We start from the raw sequence: 22,981 nt of genomic DNA on the forward strand, positions 1-22,981 counted from the left end.
CCTTAAACACAAAAGGCTAAATTGTTTTATATGCTAACATTTTTATCTTCAATACTTTCATTAACTAAGATTGGTAATACAAACATAAAAATTCTTTAAATTATTTCTAAACTAGACTTAAAAAACTAGAGACTTTAAAAGTAGAAAAAAATCCTTCTAAATCACAAAGTTTTTCAAAACCAGTATTTTTTTAAAGAGTTAGATCTAATTTTTTCACATTATTTTAAAAACAGCTTTATTTTTAATGAAATAAGACATATGCACAGTTTAAAATGTCAAATAGTAATATTCCTAACAGCCAACATTTACTGAGCACGTGCATGTGCTAAGTACTATTCTAAGCATCTTAGAATTATTGCCTCATTTAATCCTCAAAATAACCCTATGAAATAGGTACAATTTATCATCCCATTTTACAGAAAAGGAGACTGAGGCATGGAGACATAGACTAATTTACCTACAGTTACACAGTTTCTAAGTAGCAGAACCAGGATTATAACCATTTGGATAAAGTCCCTGAAAACAGCCAATAAGCTAACATTGTCTAAAGAACTGTAACGCAGTAGAAGAGAATGAAGCAGTTCTGTCTTGCAACTTTTCCATTAGAAATTCTTGATATTCGAAGGCAAATACTTAACTTTTTGCTATTCCTTCTGATATTTACCTTCAAACTTTAACAACCTAATTATAGTTATTCCTTAATTTTCAATTTAAAATATAATCTAATAAACTGAGTATTGTGAAAGGTGAGAATTTACATTTTACTTAATTGCCCCACTCTCACTGTCTCCCCAAAAGCTCCCATTATAACAATTTTGGTTCACTATCTGCTGTTAAAATTTTTATGATTATAAATATTATTCAGAATTAAGCTAGAGTATTTTAGTTACCTGCCTTTTCTTAAAAAGAACTTTTGCTAAAAAAAAAAAAAAAAAAAAAAAAAAGAACCTTTGCTTCCGTAATTTACTACTACATTCCTAACTTCAACAGAAGTGTCAATCTCCTTTAGATTCATTCAACTCCAGGGAGGATCAGTTATATTTTTCTCCTGGAGCCTTCCATCCTCTTGATTTACCCACATTGGTTGCTCTTTCTTGCAGAAGGATTCCTCCTTGCCTCTCTTCTATACTGGATCCTGTTTTTTTGAATCTCATGTCTTTCTCTTTCTTAATTTAATTTCCTTGTTTAGTAGAACACATCCTTTAACTTCCTGAGAAAACTGCACTGGAAGTAGATTTCTCTGAGATTCTGGATGTATGAAGATGTTTTTACATACACTCACATACTTGATAATTTTGATATAGAATTCTAAGTTAAAAAAATATTTTTTTTCCCCAGATTTTGATCTCCTGTCTTCAATGTCATTCTTTAGAAGTTTGACGTTATTTGATTCTTAATTCTTTGTACATGGTGCGCTTTTTTACCCTGAGATTCTGAAAATCCTATTTTGCCTTGGTATTTTTTGTTTGTTTTTTTACTTTCCATTCTCTCAATTTTAAAGGCATGTCTTTTAAGGCATATTACTCAATTCTGGCAAGTTTTTTTGTACCATTTCTTCAACAATTTTCTCAGGGAATTTTTTTCAGTTTTTAATTGAAATTTTTTAATTGAATTTTTGAAGTTTAAGTGAATAATTTTTAATCCATATAGATGAGAATACTGTTTTCAGTTTCTTTTGAAGTTTTGTTCTTCATCCTGCATCATTTCTCTTTTCTTACCATTCTTTTCAACTGTTTTGGTTTTTCCTTAATTGGTATCAATTTTTGGCTATCCATTCATATATAAAAGTAAGGCAGTTTATCCAAAGAATCCTTCAGTACACAGCGTCAAGGACCTGGAGCTGTAGATTCATTCTACTTGTTTTCAGCTCTGCCTCTTACCCCCAGCTGTGCCTAACTGTACTCAAATCCAATATGGTCTCCTCACCCACTCCCCAACATATCCAAAGTCCCTTCAGTTCAATCTCCCCAGAAGATAAATTTTCAATCTTCTGCCCAGGTCAGAACGGAGAAATTGCCAGAGTACTACGTTAATTAAAATGGGTTTCTAACTGCTTTGAAAACAGAAATCTTTCTGTTTCCAGCATTCCCCTACGCCCCATACACTTTTTTTTTTTAGCCCCATTTAGCCCCATACACTTCTAACGTTTTTTATTCTCAATACCCCAAGCTTTTGTTCACCAGTATAAACTGGCTGCTTTCTTGGCTCCTCCCAGTCCATCTTATGTTGCTGCTGTCTCTGGTTAAAGTTAGTTACCCTGTTTTCTAGTTTCCAAAAATGTGTTTGCTGTTCTCCCCTTTTCCTTCTCTGTGTTTTGCTTATGATCTTTTTGTCCCAAACTTTAGTAATGTCTTAAAGAGATTTCAGAAGCAAAAGGCAGTTACTTCCTTACTAACCATTCAAAAAGTAAGTTTTATCTGAGTAAAAATTTAAGGCTATGACAGGATTCTATATACAGAAGAAAAATGCCTACGGAATCTTATTACTACCACTGATGCTGCTATAATTCACTTACCGATTTTGTTTGTTAACAGCTGTGTCTGCACCATTTAGAACCAGCTCTTTCACTTCTGTTGCACCAAAGTTTTCAACTGTGATCTATTAATTTAAATTTTTAAAAAAAGTCAATGTCAGACTCAAAACTTCTTAGATTTTAATAACCTGTTATTATATTCTACCTTTCTCTCATTAAATATAAGAATAAAGTTGAGGTAAAATTCTGCTACTATCATAAGCTTATCTGTGAATTCTGCGTAAGACTACAACTAGAAATTTTCATCCTCTGTAGTTAGTCCTACCGTGACTAATTACAAACCAAGTGTTTAGTTAGTTAAGATCAAGAAAGTATTTATCATGTGTAAAACTTTAGAACAATCACTACAGGAGTAAAATATTAGAAATAATGTTTTCATTATACGCATGACAGAATCAAGTGTCAAATGTATGCAGTCCAGACCAGCTACACATTCTTCTCACATGACAGCTACTCCTGTGTTCCTAATACCTGCCTTGTTTGCATTCTTGATCACAGGTGGTTTTTCAAAGTTTGCTATTAATTGGATTTATAAAGACAGTCAATTATTTTGAAACATTTTCTTTCCCTTACTGGTCTAATTTTCCTATTAATATTACCATTCCCACCTTTTATCTTTTCTCTTTCTATCCCCTCTTTTTGGAATATTACCCTCTTCTATTAAAACTTTTTTTGGTACCAGCTATTTATAAAACATCGCGGTGGCATTGGGATGGCAAGAGATGAATAAATCCCCTGCTGTGGAATTCACCATCTAGTTAAGGAGGAGAAATGTGTTATGTAAACAACTTCTTATAATAAAATAAATGCTGTAATAGAGACATGAACAAAATGCTATCAGACCACAGAAAAAACCCACTGATTTCTAAGCGGAGGAAGTATGAAAGACCTTGAGGAAGAAATGTCATTTGAAAAGCACCTAGAAAGATGAATAGGGCTCTCAAAAGATTGACCAGGGATTTCTGACTGAGCAAAGAGATTGGATAGGATTGATATGAGAGTAAATATCAACTTCTGAAAATGTATGGCCCTAAAAAACAGGAAGCTAAGGTATGAAAGAATACTGTGTGTCATGATAAAATTTGGTATGATTGGCGGGATGCAACATAAGTCAGAAAGAAAGTCAGATTACATATGTCCTTGAGGCCCATTCTAGAGCTATTACTATGCAAGCATTAAAGAGCCACTGAAAATTTTCGGGAGAGAAATGGTAGTGGGAAGGAATGTTTAAATTACCATTAATATATTAAGCATTCATAAACTTGGTGATTGATAAATTAGAAATTATATTGCTTGGAACCCAATGTTTCAGTCCGTTGAGATAATCAATAAAGATTAAAAAATAATTGGTATCATTAAAAGTGAAATTGAAGAATCAAATCATTAAAACCAACCATTCAGTTGAACAAGGGAACTCAAAATTTCATAGTAAATAGAAAAAAGCCAAAGGGGATGTTTTTTCTTGAAAAAAAAAATTAAAAAAAATTAAAATAAACTCAATTATTTCATCATAAATCTACCAAATTTTCTTACAACTGTACTATGTGCCAATTCTTAAAATGATCAAAAATGGCTAAACTTTTTTTGCAGGGGCATGTAATTCTTTTGGCAAACTGTGGGATAGCAGAATATGGTTATCTGTCAGATTTGATCACAAGATCATAAAGAGGACTATCTGAGGGGAAAGCAAACAAATACAAAAGTTTTTGAAAAGAAAACCAAAGATTTTTATCATTTTCCCAAGAGTCTAATTTATAATATTCAAATCTTTCCATTCTGAAGTGTCTTCTTATAATCCTTGCTGATTTTCTCTTCTTTGCCAACTGTCTACTTTTGCCAGATCCTGGTTTCTCAATGGCTTTGCACATGGATGGGTAAGTTATTCAACATCCCCTTTCAAAGAATTAACAAAATTCTGTATTTCTGACAAGATTTGCAATTTCATTTTCCAAATAACATTCCAACATATTTGCATTTGACTGTAGTATGTCATTTCAAAAGTAAGATAAATGGGCAAGGATAAATAGTAGTATGAAGCAGAAAGACATGTCTGAGTAGGAATTAATCTTTTAAGTGGCAAGTTCATTACTGAATATTCTAGAGTCCAGTAACCTTTGCTTCTCTAAACATTCTTATAATTGCAGACTCAAAAAAACAAATACTTGAATAAAGAGGTCTTCTTGTATTTGTAAAGGATCTTTAGCATAATAATAGAGCACTAGGCTTTGAAGCCACAGACCTGGATATACATATTATTTCTCACATGTAATGATTGTTTTTTCAGTTTTCTTCATCTATAAAATAAGGATAATAATACTAATCTCATAGGACTATTATGAGGATTAAATGAAATAATGTACGTACTGTGACTAGAATATAGTTAATGCTCAATAAATGTTAGCAAAAGGGTTAAAAATTCCACCCATCAAAATAAAACAAAAACCATAAGGCACAGCTGTTAAGTAAAAGGGATGATAAGCAATCAGGCTATTCTGTCTTTCCATCTTACCGTAAAATTAAGACAAAATGTTTCCTCAACATCATCTTCTGGATAATCCAGTAATTGCTGCATGCTTCTGCAAAACAATATACATGTTTCTTTGAGGTAAAACATTGTTGGTATTTTGACTATTTTGGTTACAAATAAATGTATTTCTCATTCATTCTTGATAAAATCCTTATTAATCTGTACTTTTATATTTGTTTCAGAATGGCAGATGTACAATGAGCAATTGTACAACAGTTAATGAACAATTATGAAGAAAAAAATCACTCTAAGGTTTTTCTCTCTTCTGAATACAAAAGGCATGTATCCATCCATTTTCAACATTTGTTCTTACTTATATACAGTTTTAAAAAATATATATATATATACAGTTTTTATTCCATTTAATGTAACAAATAAAAAGAAACTTTACATATTCCATCTAGGAATGAAGATAATCAGAAGTCCAAATGAATAAATTAACTACTTTCAGGAAACATTATCTCTGTAAGTTTATTATCCAATATTTGCAAAATATTCTTAAATTACTAAAAATTTAGCAAATGGTTCTATACATAGAAGTCTTTTAGTAGAGAATTTTGGATCTGAGTGACACAAAGAATTCTCCAATATCAGAACAGCATTTTGTTTATTTTGGAAATACAAAAAGAACAAAATACAATTATTCCTAAAAGGAAAGCTTTCTGTACCTTTTCCATTCCCTATTACCTAAACCCTTGTCACTTTTTATTACTAACCTCCCAACATCAGGCACTAGTTCCTTCAAATCATCCAAGGATGGCTTCTTTTTCAGCAGTTTCTTATATAAAGCCAAAGGAAAGTGGAGGTCCACAATAGTAAAATTATAAATTGCTAATCCACAGATAACACCAATCAAATGAAACAAATCACTGTCTTCAAATGTCTAAAAGTAAAAGACGACTTGTTAAAATAATAAATTTTTCTGATGACAAAAACACATACTTGTAGTAGAAAATTTTGAAGACACAGAAAAAAGTAATGAATAACAAGAAAAAAGCCCATTCTCAATCACATCTCCCTGGGATAATATCACTATTAGTATTTCTGCACAGTCCCATCTAATATATTTTCTAAGACAAAATTAAGACCTAGCTAAAAATGTATAACTTCACAAGTAGCTTTTTTTCCCCTGGAAATACAAGCATTTCCACATCATTAAGCATTAAATTAATAAATGAAATGACTACTAGAACATTTAATCTGATTTAAATAATTATACACACTCAAAATTTGGAAAACAAAAAGCATAAAGAAAAATGAATGCCCGTAATGCAATTACTTAGAAACGATTTAAAAAGTATTTTTATGTACTTCTATCCACTGTAAGTTCAAAAAATAATTTAAAAACATTATATAATGTTAAGGTTTTCTTTTTCTAATCGTATTTTCTTGAGTCATTAAATATTATTCTAGAACATGATTTTTATTTATGTAATTTTACTTTTTTATTTTTTAAGATATGCTCCACAGCCTGCAATGGAGCCCAATGCGGGGCTTGAACTCAGGACCCTGAGATCAAGACCTGAGCGAGATTAAGAGTTGGATGCTCAACTGCGCTACCCAGCGGCCCCATAGAACATGATTTTTAATGGTTGCAGATCACTCATATAAAAGTACCAAGGTCTGCTAAATTAGCTATTTTACTATAGTTGGACATTTATATTATTAAAACACTGAAAATCACAATGCTTATTTCCCTCTATCTTTAGAAAAGAAATATATGGTCAGGGCAGCCTGGGTGGCTCAGCGGTTTGGCCCTTGCCTTTGGCCCAGGGCGTGATCCTGGAGACCCCGGATAGAGTCCCCCATTGGGCTCCCTGCATGGGGCCTGCTTCTCTCTCTGCCCGTGTCTCTGTGCCTCCCTCTCTCTTTGTATGTCTCTCATGAATAAATAAATAAAATCTTAAAAAAAAAAAAAAAGAAATATATGGTCATGGCAAATTCAGTGAGCATGATAGTTAAGAGGAAAACTTTTTTTTTTTGGTCAGATTTGAGCCTCCAGACCTGGTTCTTTCACTATCTAGCCTCAGTGTTTTTGTTTTGTAGGATTTTGTTTCAGAGAGAGTGAGCAAGAGAGAGTGCACAGGTGGTAGGAGGAGCAGAGGGAGAGGGAGAAGCAGACTTCCCAATGAGGAAGGAGCCTGATGTGGGGCTCCATCCCAGGACCCTGAAACCATGACCTGAGCTGAAGGCAGATGCTTATTGAACTGAGCCACCCAGGTGCCCCATAACTTCAGTGTTTTTAAAGATATAAACAGTATCTCAGGGTATCTGGGTGGCTCAGTCTGTTAAATGTCTGCTTTCAGCTCAGATCATAATCCCGGAGTCCCAAAACTGAGCCCTGCCTCAGGCTGCCTGCTCAGTAGGGAATGTGCTTCTCTCTCTCCTTCTGCTCCTTTCCCAACTCTCTCTCTCTCTCTCTCTCTCACAAATAAAATCTTTTAAAAAACCCCAGTATTTATCTCATAAGATTGTTGTAGCCTAGTTCCTGCAGCATATAGTAAAGGCACAATACATGTTAGTTATTTCAACTAGCTAATAATATTCAAAATAAGATGGTATCATTTCTTCATATCTATATCTATATATGTTTTTAAAGATTCTATTTATTCATTTATTTTAGAGAGTGAGCAAGCATGCACGAGTGGGTGCATGTGCAAGCAGGGGGAGGGGCAGAGGTGCAGGGAGAGGGAGAGAATCTCAAGCAGACTCAGCACTGAGCATGGAGCCCCAAGTGGAGCTGATTCTCAACAATCCTGAGTTCATGACCTGAGTCAAAACCAAGAGTTGGATGCTTAGCAGACTGAGCCACCCAGGGCACCCCACCATTTCTGCATATATTTTTGCCCACAGTTCGGAATATTTGCTTAGGATAAATTCTACTTTGTAAGACTTTCCAAGTCAAATGACAGTTAAGCATACCCCCAAACTGTTTCTGTTCACACCTACTCCAATTTATACTGCCATTTGTAGTCCAGGAAAATGTGTATCTCTCCACATTTATACACACATTTGAAATGTGTGTATACAAACAAACACACATTTCTGAGTTAAGAAATGAAAACTTGGGGCACCTGGGTGGCTCAGTCAGTTAAGTGCCAGACTGTTAATTTCAGTTCAGGTCATAATCTCAGTGTTGTAAGATCAACCTCCCTGTCAGGCTCCATGCTAGGTGGGGAGACTGCTTAAGATCCTCTCTTCCTCTCTCTGCCCTTTCCCGCTCCCCTTCCCTTTCTCTCTCTCTCTCCCTCTCTTAAAAAAAATATATGAAAAGAAAACTTGTTTTGGCATGTATTTCTATTAATGATACTGAAAATCAGGGATTTGTGTATATTTGTAAATTCCTCGTTGTATTCTTGGCCCATTTATCTTTCGGAGGCTAGTGTTTTCTTTTTTTTTTGGGGGGGGGCAAAAAGAGGATTTTATTAAAGGATGGGGACACAATCTGTGGGCAGAAAGAGCTGCTGCCCCTAGTGTTTTCTTATATATTTACATTTGAATTCTTTATATACCAGGAGTATTACTCTGTCATATTTGTTACATATATCCCAGTCTGCTATACACTTTTTAATAATCTTTTTTTTTTTACTTTTTAATAGTCTTAAGTTACGTATAAATGTCACATCTTCCCCCAGGGGTGAAATTAATCTTTTTCCTCTATGATGTCCTATACTGTAAGTTTAGAAAGTCCTTCTTAAATAGGAAGGACTGAAAAATGTGTTAATCTCTCCTCCTCCTGAAATTCCTATAAGAATAAAGGAATAAAAATAACATAAACCCACAAGAAAAGAGAATAGGGGATAGTTTTAATATCACTAAAGAGATGTTGATATTTTAAAATATGAAAAGTAGATGGATACTGGTAATTGATTCAATTCAGTATGGCAGAAGAAACTGAAACAGCAATTTGTTAAGAGAAAAGCCAATGAAAAACAAGCTAATTTGTACTTAAGGCTCAGGAACTGGAAGTACTAAAAAAATACCTTTAAAGTTAAATAGACCAGCTAGCTCAGTTGGTAAAATGTAAGACTCTGAAGTCAGAGGTACTCAAGTAGGGTTGAAGATACAATGGGTGGTGACAAGTCCCTTGCTCTTCTGGAAAGGATGAGCCAAAGTGGCTCTGGATTCTGAGACAGGTGATACATAGAAGCAAGGGTATCAAAGAGTTCAAGGGGATTAATAAGAGATACAGTTATAAGTCACAGGGATATAAAAAACTATAGCAGAGGGAATATAGTCAATTTTATTTTAATAACTTTGTATGGTGACAGATGGTAACTACACTTATCATGGTGAGCAAGTACTGTATATCATGCTAAATCACTGTTATATACCTGAAACTAATATAATTTGAAGGTCAACTATACTTCAAAAACAATTTAAAAACTTAAGTGCCTGCGTGACTTGGTTGCTTAAGGGTCTGCCTTTGGCTCAAGTCACGATCTCAGGGTGCTGGGATCGAGCGCCACATGGGGCTCTTCCAGGAGTCTGCCTCTCCTCTTCCCTCTGCCCCTCCCCTTCACTTGTTCTCTTTCTCTCAAATAATAAATAAAATCTTAAAAAAAAAAAAAACTTAAAGTGTAAAATACACACACAAAAAGAGGATTAAATGAGGGTATGTATAAGTTAACAATGAGAATCCTAGCTTCCCTTTCCAGGGTTCAGAACAGTACTAAAGCACTGGCAGCCAACCAAAGAGTAAAAAAACTACACATGCTGACAATTGAGGGTTCCCCCTTGAAATGTCTCTACCTAATCACTCTATGAATGGGGTCTATAAATCATAAATATGTATGGCCAGGGGATCCTGGGTAGCTGAGTCAGTTAAGTGTCTGACTCTTGATCTTAAGGGTTGTGAGTTTACCATGTTGGGTTCCATGCTGAGCATGGCATCTACTTGGGGAAAAAAAAGAAAAAAAGGTGTATGACCCAAAGAGTAGCTTTTAGTGTCATGTTCTTTTTTTTTTTTTAAAGATTTTATTTATTTATTTATGAGAGACACACAGAGAGAGAGAGAGAGAGAGAGAGAGAGGCAGAGACACAGGCAGAGGGAGAAGCAGGCTCCATGCAGGGAGCCCGACGTAGGACTCGATCCAAGGTCTCCAGGACCACACCCCAGGCTGAAGGCGGCACTAAACTGCTGAGCCACGGGGCTGCCCTAGTGTCATGTTCTTAAATGTGAATAAAAAGCCAAGGATCAAAAGAAAAAGACAAAAGAAAAGAAACCTGGAGGAATAACTGGTACTATGGAGAAAAAATTCTGTCAACAAAAAAAGTGTCCAGTATTCACCAAAAATTTATGAGGCATGCAAAAAAAGAATATGGTCCATTCATAAGAAAAAAGTCATATAAATTGTTAGGTCTCATCTAGTAAATCCAGACACTGGATTTACTAGATAAGACTTAATTTTTTTTAAAGATTTTATTTATTTATTTATTTTTGGGGGGGGGGGGTAAGCACAAGAAGGAGGGAATGGCAGAGGGAGAAGAAGCAGGCTCCCCATTGAGCAGGGAGCCCAATGTGGGGCTCAATCGTAGGGCCCCGGGATCATGATCTGAGCCAAAGGTAGACATTTAACCAACAAAACCACAAAGGCACCCTAGTGAAGACTTCAAATCAAGTGTTTTGTTTTGTTTTAAAGATTTTATTTATTTATTTATTCATGAGAGACACACAGAGAGCGGCAGAGACACAGGCAGAGGGAGAAGCAGGCTCCATGCAGGGAGCCTGACATGGGACTCGATTCCGGGTCTCCAGGATCATGCCCTGGGCTGAATGTGGCACTAAACCACTGAGCCACTCGGGCTGCCCTCAAATCAACTGTTTTAAATAGGCTCAAATAGCTAAAGGAAACTATGGGCGCAGGAGGTGCGGGGAGAGAACAGAATAACAATGTCTCATCAAAAAGAGAATATCAATAAAGAAATAGAAATTATGGAAAAGCAGCAAGCCAAAATTCTGGAAAAGTACAATAACTGAAACAAAAAATTCAGTATAAGGGTATAAGAAATTTGAGCCGCCAGAAAAGAGAACCAACAAACTTGAAGATAGGTCAACTGAGATCATCTACTTTGTGGGACAGCAGTAAGAAAAAAGAATGAAGAAATACAAAGAGGGGGGCACCTGGTTGGCTCAGTGGTTGAGTGTCTCTGCCTCTCTGTGTCTCTTTCATGAAAAAATAAATAATCTTAAAAAAAAAGAAATATGAATAAGTTCCTACAAGACCTATGGGACACCATCAAGTGTACAATCATACAAACAGCAGAGTCCCACAAGGAGAGGAGACATAAAGAATATTTGAAGAAATGTTTGAAAACTTCCTAAATTTGACAAGAGACATAAATCTTACATCCAAGGAGCTCAATAAACTTCATTTATGACATACCTGGGATCCATATTCAGGCACATTTTAATCTAAGTGTTGAAAGTCAATTATAAAGAGTATTGAAAGCAGCAAAAGAGAAGCAACTCATCACATAGTAAGGATCCTCAATGAGACTAACAGTTAATTTCTAATTAGAAACTATCTGTGCCAAAAGGCAGTAGGATGACATATTTAAAGGGCTGAAAGAAAAAAACTGTCAAACAAGAATTTTACATTCAGGAAATCTCAGAAAAAGAAAAACTGAGAGTTTGTTGCTACTAAACCTTCCTTATAAGAAATGCTAAAGTCCATCAGCTGAAAGGAAAGGATGCTACACAGTAACTCAAAGTCATAGAAATAAAGGAACTCTGTGAAAGGTAGCTACATATAAAAGTTAAAATTATTGTATTTGATTTGTAATCTTTCTCTTTAAATGGTTTAAAACTGGGATCCCTGGGTGGCGCAGCGGTTTGGTGCCTGCCTTTGGCCCAGGGCACGATCCTGGAGACCCGGGATCGAATCCCACGTCGGGCTCCCGGTGCATGGAGCCTGCTTCTCCCTCTGCCTGTGTCTCTGCCTCTCTCTCTCTCTCTGTGTGACTATCATAAATAAAAAATTAAAAGAAGATTTAAAAAAAAAATAAATGGTTTAAAACTCAAATGCATAAAATAATTCTAAATCTGCATTAATGGGCACGCAATGTATAAAGCTGTAAGGTGTGACAATAACAAAGAGAAAGGAACAGAGCTGTTCTAGGAGCAAAGTTTCAGTATATTACTGAAGCTGGTACTGATTCAAACTAGACTTGGAATTGTAACCCTCAGAGCATCAACTAAAGAAATTATATATATGTGTGTGTGTATATATATTTTTTTGAAATGAGAAAGGAATCAAAACAATATACTAGACCAAAAAAATCAACTAAACCCCCAAAAAGGTGGCAATTAGGAGGAAGATATATGACTTACAGAAAACAAACAGTAAAATGGCAGAAGTGCTTCCTTATTAATAATAGCTTAAGGGGCACCTGTGTGGCTCAGTTGCTTAAGTGTCTGCCTTTGGCTCAGGTCATGATCCCAGAGTCCTGGGATTGAGCCCTGCATTGGGCTCCATGCTCAGCAAGGAGTCTGCTTTCTTTCTTCTCTTCTCCTTGCTTTCTCTCTCAAATAAATAAAATCTTAATATAATGTTCAATAGGTCAGGTGTATTCAATACATGTAGAGTTATAAAATTTCCAACTTACAATGGGTTTATTGGAACATAACCCCATTGTAAGTCTAGGAAGATTTATATATGCTGTCTACATTTATATATGCTAAATCCAAAAAGATACTAGATTGAAAGTCAAAGTTTGAAAAATGATATGCCATGTAAATAATAACCAAAGAGAGCTGAGCGGCTATACTAATATCAGGCAAAATAGACTTTAAATCAAAAACATCAATTCATCAATAAGATATAACCTTTACAAAACATCTAGATACCTCACAATATAATATCAACACAGATCAAGTAAAAACTGATACAACTAAGGGGAGAAATACAGCTCTAAAATAACAGTTGGAAGCTTTAATATCCCACTCATAGTAACAGATACAACTATCACACAGAAGATCACTAAGGAAATAGAGAACTTGAACACTACTATAAGATAACCAGATCTAACAGATAGCTACAGAACATTCCATTCCACAACAGAATACATTCTTCTCAAGTGCATATGGAACATTTTCCAGGAGATACCTTATGTTAGGTCAAAAACTAAGCCTTAGTAAGTTTAAAAGACTAAAATCATTAAAAAAAAAAATTTTCAGACCACAATGGAATGAAATTAGAAATCAACAACAGAAGGAAATATAGAGACAGGGTGCCTGGCTGGCTCATTTGGTGGAGTGTGCAACTCTTAATCCTGGAGTTGGAGGTTGGAGTCCCACACGGGTTGTAGAGATTACTTAAAAATAAAATCTTAAAAAAAAAAAGGAAATACAGAGATTTCAAAGATGTGAAAATTAACACACTCTTAAACAACCAATGTGTCAAAGGAGGTATCACAATATAAAAACTTATAGGATACAGGAAAAGCAGTATTCATAGGGAAATATATAGTCATATACATACTAAAAAAGAAAAAATATCTCACACCAATAACCAAACTTTATATCCTAAAGAATTACAAAAAGAAGAGCAAACTAAACCCAAAGCTACTACAGAGAGAGACCAATGAAGATTCAAGTGGAGATAAATAAAGAGTAGAAAAACAATACATAGAAGCAACAAAATCAAAAGTTGATTGTTCCAAAAGATAACATTCTAGATAGCTAGAATGACCAACAAAAAAAGAAAGACTCACATTACTAAAATCAGGATTGAAAATAGGAACATCAACCATCGTCCTTACAGGGGCACCTGGGTGGCTCAGTAGCTGAGCCTCTGCCTTTGGCTCAGGTCATGATCCCAGGGTCCTGGGAAAAAGTCCTGCAACAGGCTACCCACAGGGAACCTGCTTCTCCTTCTGCCTGTGTTTTTCATGAATAAATAAAGTCTTAAAAAAAAAAAACAAACCCAAAAACCTATCGTCATTGCAGAAATAAAAAGGATTGTAAGACAATACAAAAAGGATTATAAGGGAATACAACTGTATGACAACAAAACAAATAATCTAGATGAAATGGACAAATTTCTAGGAATATTCAAATTATCAAACTGATACCAGAAGAAAATCTAAAAGAAAATTTTTTTTAAAGAAATCTAGAAAATCTAAAAAGACCCAAGCACCCCCCCCCCCCCCCCCCCCCCACCGACCAATCTATAACAAGGAACTGAATCACTAATAAAAAAACTTCCAGGGGTACCTGGCTGGCTCAGTTGATTAAGTATCTGATTTTGGCTTGGGTTGTGATCTCGGGGTCCTGGGATTAAGCCCTGCATTGGGCTACCTGCACAGTGGGGAGTCTGTCCTCTGACCCCCCTGCTCATGCGCTCTCTCAAATAAATAAATACAATTTTTTTAAGAAAAACAACCCCCAAACAAAAAAAACCTTCCAACAGGGGCACCTGGGTGGCTCAGTTGGTTAAACGTCTCAACTCTTGCTTTCAGTTCAGGTCATGATCTTAGGGTTACAGGATCCAGCCCTGTGTGGGGCTCTGCACTCACTCAGTGGGGAGTTTGCTTGGGATTTTCTCTCTCCTCCCCTTCCCCTGCCATGAATGCTCTGTCTCTCTTTATCAAATAAGTAAATAAAACCTTACAAAACAAAACAAAAACTTCAAACAAAAAAGCCTAGGACCAGATTCTACCAAACATTTCAAGAATAATTAACATCAATGTTTCCTCTTCTAAGAAATGGAAGAAGGGAATACAAGAAATGGAGGATGAGGGAACATTTTCTAATGTATCTGTGAGGTCAAACTACCATGACACCAAAGATCGACAAAAGCATCACAAACACCAAAAAGAAAACTGTAGACCAGTATCCTTAACAAAGATGGAAAAATCATCAACAGAACACAAGCAAACTGAATCCCACAGCAAAATAAAAGGATTACACACCATGACCAAGTAGGCTTTCCTCAAGAATACAAGGTGGCTCAACATAAGAAAATGCACCAATATAATACATCACATTTATGGAATGAAGGAAGGAAACTACATGATCATCCTGATGTAGAAAAAGCATCTGACAAAATCCCACTCTCTTCCATGATAATATACTCAACAAACTAGACATAGAAGATAACCTCCTTAAAGTGACAAAAGTGAAAAACCCAAAGCTAACATCCCACTCAGATCAGGAACAAGAAAAGCAAGTCCACTCTTACCACTTGTATTTGACAGTGTACTGGAAGTTCTAGCCAGGGCAATTAGGCAAGAAAAAGAAATAAAGGTATCTAAATTGGAAGGAAAGAAGTAAAATTAAATCTATTGCATTTATGGATGCCATGATCTCATATAAAGAAAATCCTAAAGAATCCACAAAACAATCTAGTAGAGCTGATAAATAAATTCAGCAAAGTTGCATAATACAAAATCAACATTCAAAAAGCAGCTGTATTTCTTTTTTTTAAGCAGTTGTATTTCTATATCGTAGCAATGAAAAAACCAAAAATAAAATTTATGAAAAAGTTCAATTTATGACAGCATCAAAAAGAACAAAATATTTATTCAATACCTTCTTCATCAAACTCTTAATGTCCTTTTTTTGCAGAAATGACAAGCTAACCATAAATTCATACAAAATTTCAAGAGATCCCTAACATTCAAAACAATCTTGAATGAGAAGAACAGTTGGAGGACTCATACAATTCAATGTCAAAACCTACTGCAAAGCTACAGTAAACAAAACTGTGTGGTACTGGCATAAGGACAGACATATACATCACTGGAATAAAACTGAGGTCCAGGAATAAATCCATATTTCTGCAATTAATTTTCAACAAAGGTGCCAAGACTAGTCAATAAGGAAAGAATAGCCTTTTTAACAAACAATGGTGGGACAACTAGTTATTCACATACGAAGAATGAATCTGAACTCTTACCTCACACTATAGACAAAAATTAACTCAAAATGGATCAAAGACCTCTAACAGGTAAAATTGTAAAACTCTTATAAGAAAATCCAGAGGGGTAAATCTTAATGACTTTGCAACAGTCAGCGGTTTCTTAGTTATGACACCAAAAGCACAGGCAACAAAAGAAAAAAATAGATAAGAGGATCCCTGGGTGGCTCAGCGGTTCAGCATCCTTTGGCCCAGGGCGTGGTCCTGGAGTCCCGGGATCGAGTCCCATGTCAGGCTCCCTGCATGGAGCCTGCTTCTCCCTCTGCCTGTGTCTCTGCCTCTCTCTCTCTGTCTATCATGAATAAATAAATAAAAATCTTAAAAAAAAAAGAAAAAGAAAAAAATAGATATGGAAACCCTGGGTGGCTCAGTGGTTTAGCGCCTGCCTTCGGCCCAGGGCGTGGTCCTGGAGTCCCGGGATCGAGTCCCATGTCAGGCTCCCTGCATGGAGCCTGCTTCTCCCTGTGCCTGTGTCTCTGCCTCTCTCTCTCTTTCATAAATAAATAAAATCTTAAAAAAAAAAAAAAGATAAAAAAGACTTCAACAAAACTTAAAACTATGGGTCAAAAGATATTACCAAGAAAGTGAAAAGACAACCCATAAATTGGGAGAGAATATTTGCAAATCTTACATTTGATAAGAATCTAGTATCCAGAATATATAAGGAAGTCTTAAAACTCAACAGCAAAAAGACAATGTAATTTAAAAATGAGAAGAGGACTTAAAAAGACATTTTGCTTAAAGCATATAACAAATGGCCAAATAAGCACATCCCTGGCCATTAGAGAAATGCAATTCAACACCACAATGAGATGCTATTTCATACTCACTATATTATTAAGAAATAAACTAAATATATTTTTGAAATATAATTTTAAAAAAAGGAAAATAGCAAATGTTGGAAAACAGTTTGGTGGTTCCTTAAAAAGTCAAACTAAATTATAACATGACCCAGCAATTCCACTCCTAGGTATACACCCAATTAAGTGCAGTGTGCAAACATAAACTTGTACGTAAACGTTCATAGCAGCATTATTCATAACATTTTATCAAAAGAGTTAAACAACCCAAATGTCTATCGACTGATGAAACATAAACAAAATATGGTATTTCCATACAAATGAATATTCTTCAACTACAAAATGGAATGAAGTATTGATATATGGTACAGCATGGATGAACCTTGGAAATATGTTAAGTGAAAAGAAGCTAGCCACAAAAGGCCACATATTATATATGACTCCATTTATAGCAAATATCAAGAATAGACAAATCCATAAGACAGAGTAGAGTAGTGGTTGTTGGGCTGGAGGGAAAAGGAAGTGGAGAGTAACTGCTTAAGGTGTACAGGTTTCCTGTTGAGGTGATGAAATGTTCTGGAACTAGACAGTCATGATGGTTGCACAACACTGTTAATGTACTGAATACTACTGATTTGTACCTTAAAAAATTCTTAAAATTGTCAATTTTGTTATATGAATTTTACTTCATCAAAAAAAAATTATAAAGAACATATGGCCCTCTGCTTTCTCCCTCTCCTTGTCAGGACTGAGCTTTTAGCCAGCAAGGAAGACAACTGACTACATACGTGGTAGATTTGAGTAAATATCTTCAAGATGATAGCTATGCCCTTACTCACTGGTGATTTAAGTCACATAAAATGAAAAAGGAGGCTACAGAAAATTCTGGTGTTTGAATAGAATTAGAGGTATCAGGGGGTGCCTGGGTGGCTCAGCTGGTTAAGCACCTGCCTTTGGTTCAGGTCATGATCTCAGGGTCCTGGGATTGAGCCCTTTGTGGAGCTCCCTGCTCAGCTCGGGAGTCTGTTTCTCCTGCCAAGTTGTGCACGTGCTCTCTCTCAAATAAATAAAATCTTGAGAAAAAAGAATTAGAAGTATCAGTATGATCTCATGGTTGGAAACCATATGTATGTTGGAACCATACATGAGATGTATGTGTATATACATTCATATAACTCCTAGTTCTGCCTGCTGAGAACCTGAAAGCAGTGACTCCCTCGTAGCAATGAGTACACTTAGGATCCAGAGCATGGTTTCTAAATTCCATTTTCACCTGAAGAAGTCAGGGCTTTTAAGGAGAAATGGCTACTGCCAGGACTGGGGTAATCACAAGAAGAGCCTAGAATGTATGTTTTCACTACATGTAAAGAATCAGGGGCACCTGGGTGGTTCAGTTGGTTAAACATCTGCCTTCAGCTCAGGTCATGATCCCAAGTCCTGGGATCGAGCCCCGAGTTGGGTGTGCTGTTCAGTGGAGAGTCTGTTTTTCCCTCTGCCTCCTTCCCCCTGCTCATGCTCATGCTCTTTCTCTCTCTCTGATAAATAAAAACCTAAAATAAATAAACAAATAAATGTAAATAATTAATTAAGGAAAAATGGGGACATGTAGAAAGTACACAAAGGAGGAACCAATTCAACAGGGCTCCCATTGGCTACATCAAGATATAACTAAAAAGGTCTTACAGAAATCCAAAATAAAGCTTAAGACTGCCCCTCCCCTGAGTTCAAAACATTACCTCTCTATAGAACTGAACAAAGGCCCACAGAACTCTTTGTGTTCCTAGTAAAAGAGGCCTCCATTCCATGTACCCTCTCAAATTCTCTCTGCCACACCGTTAACAAACTATCCCTAAGAGACTAAGCCAAGGAGGAGACCATAATTCGATCAGATTGTCCACCTACCTTGGAGGCTATCAGTATTATTCCACCATGCCTTACGTGCTTGTTTATCAACATAGGAAGCCTCAAACTCATAGATTATCCCTAATCCCAACTCCATGTGGCATTGTATTGGCCCTTAAATCTGACACAATCCTTTTTTTTTTTTTTTTTAAATCTGACATAATCTTATCACCATTCTTCCTCCATCAAATCCTTTTACTTGCCCTGGAACTCACAATCTATCATTTAGAAAACTGCCCACATCCTAAACATCTCTCCAAATTTTCCTTCCTTTTATAAATGAATAAGACTGTCTTCTGAGGACATGATTTCTCCTATAGCTCTTATAAATGGTGTTTGTTTTCTCTTCTAACCCCTCATACAACTAGGCATAGAAGTAAATTCCTGGTTTTTCACTCCTTCTAGACCTCCTTTCATTTGCCTTCCTAAAATCTCCAGATCCTCTGAAACACAGGATGATGGACCACATCCTATGCTACTGCTCTATTATTTGACTGTGTTGCTTTCCTGCAGGGTACACTCAAGAATGAAAAAATACCAACCTGCAAAAACAATAAAGTTTGCTAATTTGAAACGTGTGAGAAACATTAATGTGTTCTGATGACTCTGAGTTCAAAAGTTTATAATTTTCCAAAATGTAATAAAGCAAATCTCTGAATATGTAATAACTTTTATTTACTGAGTCAACTTGACACATATGGGTATATATCCACAGGTGTATACACAGAATAATTTAGATGGTTGGACCTCACCTTATCAGAAAACCAAATGAGCCTGGAATCTTCATAATACCTAAACATGCCATATTTAGGATCCAACAATTCTCTCATGATGAGCAAGAAAAATTCTTTGCGTACTCCTCCTGCATCAACAGCATCTTCTCCAACAAATATAACCTGAAGTAGCATAATGCAAAAACTGAATGTAAAGAAATGTAAGTATATTCTGGAGAGCCCATAACATTTAATTTATTACAATAAATGCTCAACAATTCATAGTTTAAAAATAGTTTTATTTATTAAGTTTCAAAGATACATATTAAAACTTTTTAATTTTCTAAAAGTATGAACTGCTGAGCATATACTGTATGTAATATATACAGAAATGTTAAATTACCTTGAGTGGCTTTTTGTAGTCTATATTCTTTGTTTTCCTAAGGACTTCCATTGCATCTCCTACAATATTTTCTCTACGTACAACTAGAATTAAGCAGGGATTCACAGATTCAATCACTGGGAGGAAAAGAGAGGAGACATTCTGTCTGTGGGCCTGGTCAATAGCCATCTAGAAAACAAAAGATTAAAATTTAAATAGCAATGCTATAAAGAAGCTAATGTGACTGGGCAGGTTAATGTCTATCTATCAATTATAATCTTATATTTATAATTCTATTATAGTATATATACTACTAAATTCACAGAGGACCTAACACAGTATCTAGTAGAGCATAAGAGCTTATTAAACTGTATTCTCAGCATAAAGAGTGTCCTTTTGAATGTTTTTATATTGAAGTGTAACTAATGATACCATTTAGCAAGCATGAAAGTCTTAAATGGTAAATCTGAACACTGCTGTTTCTCAACAAATAACTGGCACCAAGAGTGAGGAGTAAAAGAAAACAGCATTAAAACAACCTCTAATGAGAATAAGGAAGAATCTGGCTGAAGACTTTCATAGAAATGCATCTAGTAGAGTGATCATTGCATCTGCTCATAAACCAAGCATTTGGCTTTTACCATTTAAAACCTTTTTTTTTTTTTTAAAAAAGGTTTTCCCTGTGTTCTTGTTCTATACTATATACTATAGTATACTATACTGAGTATACTATACTATATTAACTGAGTATACTATACTATACTAATTCTAATTCTCTCTGCCACACCGTTAACAAACTATCCCTAAGAGACTAAGCCAAGGAGGAGACCATAATTCGATCAGATTGTCCACCTACCTATATTAACTGAGGCATTATTGTTTTAACAACCACCATCAAAAAACTGGCTTGCCAGCTGTTAGTATAAACCCTACCAAAATATTTATTTCTTCTGTTGATGAAAATGGATATATGGATAGAAGCACATCTCTGAAATTCCCCTAGTAATTATGATTTAAAAATCTGGAGGCATGTAAAATACCAAATGTATTTATTTTAAAGGAATGAAAATAGCTATCAAAATTGGGTACAGGGATAATTTTTTAAGGCATTTTTAGAATTTTAAGTGCTCAAGGTTTCTTTCCATCATTCTCTTAGTCCTTACCTTCTATAGTCTGACATTCTACACTAGAAAATAAAACTCAAAAGCTTTTTAATTTACAGGCTCAAAAGATAAAGTAAATCTATCGTAGCTCTCAAAGTCACAAAATATAAAACATTAAAAAAAAACCCTCATTATAAATGAAAAAGTGTTCAACATAAAACATAGCAGGTTGGGGGAGAAGGGAGAGGGAGGAGCAGATGATGACCAATCTTAGGAAAACGCCTTATTTATTATTAAAAGCTTTCTTCAAGGAAACTTCATATCCTCCCTCTTAACTAAAGTGATGCCTCTTCCTTTATATCACCTCACCTCTAGCTACCTCCAACTTTTACCAAGTATATAAATATGAAGTATATAATGAAGCAAGATTTGAAATAAACCAGTGTTTGTGAAGTAAACTAGAAAAACTGTTTATAAAGATTGCATATTTCTATAATCAAAAAGGCTTATAACTTTTTTAAAGATACAACACAATTAAAGGCTAAACTATTGTATTTTCACTTAAATACATAAAGTAGCCCTCATAAGAACATACATGTCATATACAACAGTCCTCTTTTTAAGGTAGCAAAGATACTTTGCAAAAGACAGACCACTGAGGTATAGAATGTTCCCAGGGATTGCTGATTATAGGCAAACTTCAAATATTTATTTTTAAAAAAACTTTACAGAAAACAATTCAAAAACCATCCTCAAATCAGATTAGTATTAAACTATATTTTACCTGCATCTGTAAGACTGCATCTGTTTGTAACAGAGTAGTTTTTGCTTGGGCATCAAATACAAATGGATATGTGCAGATTGTAACAGGGATATCTGCCAACTGGAAATAAAAAATTAATTTGTTAGTACAAATTGATTTGTGATGTATTTTTTTGTATATACTATTATTTCTTTTAAAACTGATCACATTCTGGTTTATTCACCTACATGTTGTTCAGGAATTATAAATAAAACATTGCCTACTTCCAAAATATGGAATTTTTACTGATAATCAGATGAGGCATGGAATAACCCCAATTCCCAATAACCCCAATTTTAGGAGGGAATTATATACTTGAAAGTCCATCTAATTGTAAATTACAAGTATCTTTTGGTTAGCATATATTAACCCCAAGATCCAGCGAATTATTCGGCTGCAAATATTTTCTAAAACTGGGGGCTCTTGGGATGCCTGGGTGGCTTAGTCAGTTAAGCATGCAACTCTTGATTTTAGCGCAGGTCATGATCTTGGAACTGTGAGAAAAAGCCCTGCATCAGGCTCTGTACTGGGCATAGAACCCACTTAAGATTCTCTTTCTTGGGTGCCTGGGTGGCTCAGCGGTTAAACATCTGCCTTTGGCTCACATCATAGTCCCACGATCCTGGGATAGAGTGCCACATCAGTCTCCTTGCAGGGAGTCGGCTTCTCTCTCTGCCTAGGTCTCTGCCTCTTTCTCTGTGTCTCTCATGAATAAATAAGTAAAATCTTAAAAAAAAAAAAAAAAAAAAAAAAAAAAGGATTCGCTCTCTCCCTCTCCCTCTTAAAAATAAAACAAAACTGGGCATTCCTATGTTAAATACATTACCCAGTTCTTATATATTAGTACTCTAGCAACTGAGGCCAATGATAAAAGCAATCTGATTATTCATTCATTTAACAGATATTTATTGATGCCAGTAGAGAGCCAACATTACTGTAAGTCCAACAATCTTTCTTTCATTTAATCTACAAAATAAAGCACCACAAGTATTATTTTCTATTAACCTTTAAAGTCGAAAAAACTGACCTATTATTATCATTATTACAACTTAATCACTTTACAATTATTTATCATAGAAAGTAATACGGTGATTGTTAAGTATTTTAACAATGCAGAAAAATACAAAGAACTATGAATTTCCAGCCAGATTCTTGCAGTTGGAAGAGGACGTATTCCTACCATCTACCCAACAGGGCAATGTTGTTGTGTCAGCTCTGAAACAGAGCCCCTGCTGTAAGGTTTGTTTGTTTGTTTGTTTCTTCTCTCTTTTTTTTTTTTTTGCTGTACTGTTTCTAG

General features: G+C 35.3%; 1 protein-coding gene across 14 annotated transcripts in view; it reads right to left on the reverse strand.

The window, feature by feature from the left end:
- HERC4 (HECT and RLD domain containing E3 ubiquitin protein ligase 4) overlaps window positions 1-22,981 on the reverse strand; it is a 132,857-nt gene that overhangs the window by 9,037 nt on the left and 100,839 nt on the right. For all 14 annotated transcript variants that reach the window (XM_038534091.1, XM_038534083.1, XM_038534088.1 and 11 more), the window contains 6 exons: window positions 21,667-21,765; window positions 19,801-19,968; window positions 19,437-19,580; window positions 5,777-5,943; window positions 5,043-5,109; window positions 2,516-2,598 (listed from right to left, as the gene is read on the reverse strand). In XM_038534091.1, coding sequence (XP_038390019.1) covers window positions 2,516-2,598; window positions 5,043-5,109; window positions 5,777-5,943; window positions 19,437-19,580; window positions 19,801-19,968; window positions 21,667-21,765 — 728 coding nt within the window. The remainder of the gene's footprint in view (window positions 1-2,515; window positions 2,599-5,042; window positions 5,110-5,776; window positions 5,944-19,436; window positions 19,581-19,800; window positions 19,969-21,666; window positions 21,766-22,981) is intronic.

This window comes from Canis lupus, chromosome 4 (genome assembly GCF_011100685.1).
Source record: "Canis lupus familiaris isolate Mischka breed German Shepherd chromosome 4, alternate assembly UU_Cfam_GSD_1.0, whole genome shotgun sequence".
In the NCBI taxonomy this organism is placed as follows: domain Eukaryota; kingdom Metazoa; phylum Chordata; class Mammalia; order Carnivora; family Canidae; genus Canis; species Canis lupus.